At 39.7% G+C, this 7,173-nt stretch overlaps 1 protein-coding gene across 1 annotated transcript; it reads right to left on the bottom strand.

The window, feature by feature from the left end:
- Window positions 1-550: 550 nt before the first annotated feature.
- On the bottom strand, window positions 551-1,480 carry LOC308431131 (olfactory receptor 8B12-like; the record flags this gene model as incomplete). The annotated part of the gene is made up of 1 exon (XM_080930493.1): window positions 551-1,480. One exon carries the CDS (start codon window positions 1,478-1,480, stop codon window positions 551-553), a length of 930 nt encoding a protein of 309 aa, XP_080786619.1.
- Window positions 1,481-7,173: the final 5,693 nt, after the last annotated feature.

Here is a 7,173-nt window from a genome sequence, read left to right as displayed (position 1 = left end):
GGTTCTTAATCATTGAAAAACATGCATAATGTTAAATATAATATTAAATATTGGACAAATGGCAAAGGTTGGCATGTTAAGACACAGGCTTTCAACCCTGACCATCCTAACAATACAAAAATTGCTATTTTGCTCATCGCCTGTAAATTATATAAAAATAGATTATGAATGAAGGAAGAAGACTGTTAATTATACATTTGTGCATATTTGATAGAGAAATTCATTTTTTATTAAAAAATAAGGATTGACAGAGTTTAGGCAGATTAAGAGTCAAGAAGAACAGAGCTCTGTTAAAATCTTGTTCAACTGTAAGAATTTGAAGCCCTAGCTGAGTATAGTTTCTTGGTTGGATATTGCTCAGGATTCTTGAATACCTACATTCTCTCTGTAGTGGCAGAAATTTTTCTTCTTGTAAAAGAAGAAAATAAAATAACCAGACCTTGGACCCCCTCATGGAAACATTTATTTTCTTATCTAAGCACAGCTCTTTCCATATGAATACTGCTCACTAGCCAATCACACCACTGCCCCTCATGGTACTGCTCCTCTCTTAAGAAAATATTGCCTTACCCAAGGTTTTCCTCAAAGCAACTTTGACATCCTTATTTCTCAAGCTATAAATCAGAGGATTCAACATGGGCACCACAATCATATAAAACAAAGAAGAAACTTTTCCTTGGTCCAGGGGCAAAATGGAAGGTGGCTTGAGGTACATGAAAGCCCCAGAACCAAAGAAAAGACAAACCACAATCAAGTGGGAGCTGCAGGTGCTGAAGGCCTTGGACCTGCCCTCTGTGGAATGCATGCGAAGAACGCTAGAGAGAATGAGGGCATAAGAAATGAAGATGGTGACAATGGGCACACCGATGTCAAAGGCCACCACAATAAAAATTACCAGCTCATTTATGAAGGTGCTGTTGCAGGAGAGCTCAAGAAGGGGAAGGATGTCACATATGAAGTGATTGACAAGGTTGTCAGCACAGAAGGCCAGATTCATTAAGTTCCCTGTATGGGCCATGGCCCCAGAGAAACCCATCACATAGACTCCCAGTAAAAGGAGTAAATACACCTGGGGAGACATGATGACCGTGTACCTCAGGGGGTTACAGATGGCAACATAACGGTCATATGCCATGGCTGACAGAATGAAGGACTCGGAGACAACAAAGAAACAGAAGAAAAACAACTGTGTCATGCACCCTGAATGAGAGATGATGTTCTTTGAGATAAAACTCTTGAGCATTTTAGGGATGATAGTGGAGGAATAACAGAAATCTATTACAGAAAGATTGAAGAGAAAGAAGTACATCGGGGTGTGCAGGTGAGAGTTCAGCACTATCAGGGAGATCAAGCCCAGGTTCCCCAATACAGTCACCATGTAGAAACCTAGAAAGAGAAAGAAGAGGGGCATGCGGAGTCCTGGCTGGTCTGTCAGGCCTGCGAGGATGAATTCTGTCACAGAGGAATTCTTGACAGTCATTCTTCTCAGGAGGGAGGCCTGTGTGGCAGAGAAGAGAACCAGTGGAAAAAAAGGAAACATCACTGCCATCCTCACAAATCTATCCTGTCTTTGGAAAATAAGAGGGGGGGAAGAAATGAAGATAGCAGGAAGAGAGGGTAGTACAAAAGAAGAGAGAGAGAGAGAAACTGATCAAAGTGGGTATCTCTTAAATTCTGAAGCTTGTCCATTTGTGATACCTTCCCCTTTTCTGCCTCTGAGCAAGTTGCTGGAAACATGAGCCTCTTCCCTTGAGTGAGTCCTGACAATAGATCCCACCAGAGATATGATAGTACCTCTCAGACTAATAGATGATAGATAGATAGGTAAATAGATAAATAGATAGATAGATAGATAGATAGATAGATAGATAGATAGATATATGATAGATAGATAGATAGATAGATAGATAGATAGATAGATAGATAGATAGATAGATAGATAGATAGATGAAACCAGGCTTCTCACAATCTCTTAGCTCAACTGTATGCAGGGTGAATTAAAACACTATGAGGTAACACTTATTTAGGAGTTACTGTAAAAGGCTCTAAGAATGAGTCTCTACTGCTATCCTCACTTTACAGATGAGATAAATAGGCTATTACCCAGAGTCACAGACCCTCTAGACTTCAGGCAGGAGGGAAGCTCTCGGAGTCCCACACAGAGTCTGCATTCTGAATCTGTTTCATGACTGCTCAGGGTCAGAGGGGCACATACCTTCCTTTACTTGCAGCAGGGATGTTTCTGCCTACTATCTCTCTTTTGATGTGTTCTGAGCAAGACAAAGACCTGGTGAATAGAAGACAACAGCTTAGAGATTGGGCCTTCTCTCCTTGGCCAAAGCTCAGAATCTTAGTTTTCCCTTATAATTCTCTCTTTGCTGACAACCTTGACTTACACCTTTTAATTGGCCCAATGGTTCCTCGAGCTTCCAGGAAAAAGGCAGCTCCTGTCCTGACCTATGGTAATAGGAGAATAAACAGACATAGGCTGGTTCACAATCTCAATGGCCTGATTATGAAGACAGAGGTTCCCTCGGGATCATTTCCTCAGAGTTATCTTCCCAAAGGAAGCAAAAATGTTTGTTTCCTGTATGATTTATAAGTTGGCTCTTTGAAGCAACTTTTCTTTCAGCTAATGATTACACACAGTGTAAAATTACAACAACCACTACTTCTTAAATACCCCATAATGTACTCAATGCTGTGTCATTAAACTGAGTCCCAGCTGTCAAGGTCTAAAGTATTTGGAAACATGTCTAATTTTGTACTTATGTATTTAGAGTATTATATATGTATAGATGTACAAAAATTAATGAAAAGGAGGTCACAAAATTTGAGCAAGGAGAAGCATATGGGAGATTTTAGCGGGAGGAAAGCGAAAGAGAAAATAATGTAATTATATTATAATCTCAAAATAATAAAAGAAAATAAAATTTGAGAAACATCCATTCATTCCTTATTACAGCTCTTGCTTCAGTAGTTAAAGTCTGGATCTCTGCATAGATACAGTGTGTTTCAAAACCCACAGTCTTATCTGAGTCTACCCAATTCAAAGTCCTTATCCTAACCATTAGACCAACTTCCTTAGAGGTCCCACTGAAACACATAAGGCAATGAATAATGTCCAGTAATTTCAATAGATATGAGCTCAATTGATAAACCTTTGCAGAGCTGTCATCCCTTAACATAATGAAAGATTCATTCAGATTTTAATTCATTCCAGGGATTAATATTAATTCTGGAATGCAATTTAGCAGAAATCAACAAGAATTCTTATTCCCCTCCCCTCTAAGTAAGTTTAATAATTTAATAAAAAGAAAAGAAAATCTCAGAGTAGCAGGTCTTCTCTATATGTATGCTCAAGCAGTCTTCATCTAAGTTACTAACGAGTCACAATGCCGTGACTGTACACTGTCTCTGCCTTCCACCACTCTCTCTGAGCACTCCTTCCAGTTGCCTCTTTCTCTTTTTCTGTCTCCTACTTCCAAGTCCCAACTCCCAACCTCTGCCTTTGCCATCTTTTCTCTATGCTCTGTCTTCTCAAACATCAAAGCCTCATGGAAGTTGAGACCTGAAGGGTCTTGAGAGGTTGTGCTTCCCTCTGTTTTCAAACCTGACTGCTCACTACAAATACCTAAACTGAGTCCTAGAAAGAAAGTCTGAAACATCGGTCAAAATCTCTGGGTATGGACATGTCCATAACATCTTTCAAGGACTTCTAAATATTTTCAGAACCAGCAACTTAGGGATTCACACAATCATTAGCTACTATCATCTTTGCAGACACAGAGCACAGGCTACAAAAGGAAAGATAGCTGTGCGAGGTGCCAGATTGCTTTAAGTCTCTGTTTCTGACCTGTCCTTCTCCATGAACCCACATGACTTTTAGTTGGACTGAAATGAAAAGTAAAAAAGAATAAAAATGCACAGCCTGCTTTTAAAATCAGACCTTAGATTACATGCAATAGCACAGTTGGTGTACTCCTTTCCCTGCGGACAAGCAATATAAAAACAAGAAAGGAGTTGCCATCCCAAAACTCTGACCCATAATTGTTCCTGTCTGAAGGAACTGTGGGGACAAAAATGGAGAAGAGCCTGAGGAAAAGGCAGTTCAGCGACAGGCCCAAAGTGGGATCCAGCCCAAAGTGAGGCCCCAAGGCCTGACACTATTACTGAGGCTATGGAGCGCTCACAAAAAGTGCCTATCATGAGTGCGCTATGAAAGACCCAACAAGCAGCTGAAAGGGTCAGATGCAGGTATTTACACCCGACCATTAGACAGAAGCTGCTGACCTCTGGGGTTGAATTAGAGAAAAGCTGGGAGAAGCTGAGGAGGGCAACCCTGTAGGAGGACCAGCAGTCTCAATTAACCTGAACCCCCGAGATCTCTCAGACACTGGATAACCAACCAGGCACATATAGCAGCTGATATGAGGACCCCAACACATATACAGCAGAGGACTGCCAGGACTGGGTTCAGTCAGAGAAGATTCACCGAACCCTCAAGAGACTGGAGGCCCCAGGGAATTCAGAGATCTGGTGAGGTAAGGCCTGTGGGAGTGGGACATCCTCACGAAGACAGGGGGTGAGGAGGAGGTATGGAATGGGGAACAGTCAGAGGGTGGACCAGAAGGGGCATAAAATCTGGAGTTTAAAACAAGAGGATTAAATAAAATTTAAAAATAAAAAACAAAAAAACACAAAGCAACTATTTGCAAACATTAAACAGCAGGCAATATAATAATAAAATTATTGACAAAATTAATATAAATTATATAGTGTATAATATAATGTATAATGTATAATATATAATATGTAACATATAATATATATTATGTAATATGCAATATGTAATATATCCCAAGAAAATGACAGGGTACCTATTAGTAAGATAAAGACAGCCCAAGTTCAAGGATGCTTAGACAACCAGGTATTAATATATAGAATATGCAAATAACTATAAAAAATTAAACACACAGAAAACCAAAACTTCTCAAAAGAAGGAATACAAATGACCAGTAAATATATTTTTATCACATTTATTCGATGTGTGCACACGCACAAAAATGCATAGCACAGCCACTATGTGGAGAGGACAACTTTCAGAACTTGGTCTCTCCATCTACCATGTGGGTCAGAGGGATTGGTCTGTGTTTACCAACTTAATAGAAATCATCTTTGCCTGCTGAATCATCCTGCTATCCCAGTCAGTAAGTATTGTAAAGGCTTTCAGTATCCTTATCCATCAGGGAAGTTCAAATAAAACTACTTTAACGTTCCATCTTGCCCTAATCAGAATGGCTATCATAAACAGTGGTGAGGATGAGAGAAAAGAAGTAACCCTGTTCACTGCTAGTGGGATGTAAATTGGTCTACCCTCTATGGAAATTAGTGTGGAGACTTCAAAAACCTAAAAGCAGAACTACCATATGACCCAGACATGTCACTTCTGAGCATATGCTGTGGTGGTTCGAATAAGAACAACCCCCATAGTCTCATAAATTTGAATTGTTGGTCACTAGGGAGTGCCACTACTTGAAAGGAATGGTAGCCATGGCCTTGTTAGAAGTGTATCACTAGAGGTGGGCTTTCAGGTTTCAAAAGCCTAAGTCCCAAGGTCTTCCTCTCCCTCTCTTTCTCCTTCTTCCTCTCCCTCTCCTCACTCTCTCTCTCCTTATCCTCCCACTCCTTCCTCTCCTCCCTCTCCTTCCTCTCCAGATCCTCTCTTTCCCTCTCCTTTTTCATCTCCCTCTCCTCCCACTCCTCCCTCTCCTCCCTCTCCTCCCTCTCCCTCTCCTCCTCCCCCCCCCCCACTCTCTTTTCTTGTTGCCTTCAGATCTGGCTATAAAACTCTCAACTACCATGTCTACCTGCAAGCTACCATGCTCCTTACCATGAGGATAATGGACCAAACCTCTGAAACTGTGGGCAAGTCCCAAGTAAATGTTTTCTTTCATAAGAGTGCCATGGCCATGGTGCTTCTTTACAGCAATAGAATACTGACTAAGGCATATAACTAAAGGACTCTACATTCTACTGCAAAGTTACTTACATATCTATTGAAACCCTATTTAAAATAGCAAGAAAATACAAAGTCCTTTAAATGTCCATCAATAGGTAATCAAAGTGTGGTATAAATACACAATGTGGTTTTACTTAGCAAAATTTGCAGAAAAATAGATAAATTTGCAGATTATCTTATTATGTAAGGTAACCTAGACCTAGAAAAATAAAATATTTTCTTTATATTATCTTTCATATGTATATCCTAGCTTTAAGGTGTGTGTGTGTGTGTGTGTGTGTGTGTGTGTGTGTGTGTGTAGGTAGGTAGGTAGGTAGGTAGCTAGGTAGGTAGGTAGGTAGTTGGTGGGTGGGTATGAGTGTAGATATAAATTATGAAGCTAGAAATGGATTCATGGTAGGAAAAGAAGATGTTGATGTCATTATGGTTAATAAAATGCATGTGACAACATGGATGAGAAGTTTCTTGAGGTAGAGAGGAAGATGAAAAAGCAGAGGAATGGGGAATGGGATAGGGAGATTAACAAAAACAAATTTGAAAAATGGCATAAGGAAGCCTAACATTGGTATGTTAGCTTTTGAAAAATATTTTTAAAAGGAGCTAATTCTTCAACTTTTGCCATCTAAGTGAGTACAACCACTAGAGAGGAATTACAGCATAGTGCCAATAAGGTGACCACTTGTCACCTTGCCTGGGACAGTCAAGTTTATGACTGTAATTCTAGCAAAATTATTGGTAGTAATGATAAATCATAGATTCTGATGTTCCTAAGCATTCGAAATGTGAACTAACTTCAGTAACAATAGTGACTTTGCCTATTGCCAAATATGTGACCTTAGGAGCTGTTCAACCTCTCTCTGAACTCTAATCTCTAATCTTAAAACTAATAATAATCATATCTCAAAGGGTGAATAAATGGTGCTGATTATAGAACGTAGAAGGCAAAAATAATTGATTAAATAATACTAGCAATCTTAACTGTCTTTCTTAATAGCAATGGTGTTTTATATAGACGGTAATGTCAGGACAGGCTGAAAGAGAGAAAAGGGAAGACAGGGAGAACAGCCAGAACACTTCCCACAGCAATATATACAGAAAGAGGTTAATGGTTCAGGAGACACAGTAATGAAGCAGTTGATATATATTGATAT

Source organism: Micromys minutus, assembly GCF_963924665.1.
Source record: "Micromys minutus genome assembly, chromosome: 16".
In the NCBI taxonomy this organism is placed as follows: domain Eukaryota; kingdom Metazoa; phylum Chordata; class Mammalia; order Rodentia; family Muridae; genus Micromys; species Micromys minutus.
The sequence above is the reverse complement of the archived record's forward strand: the minus strand, read 5'-3'. Positions and strand labels throughout refer to the sequence as shown.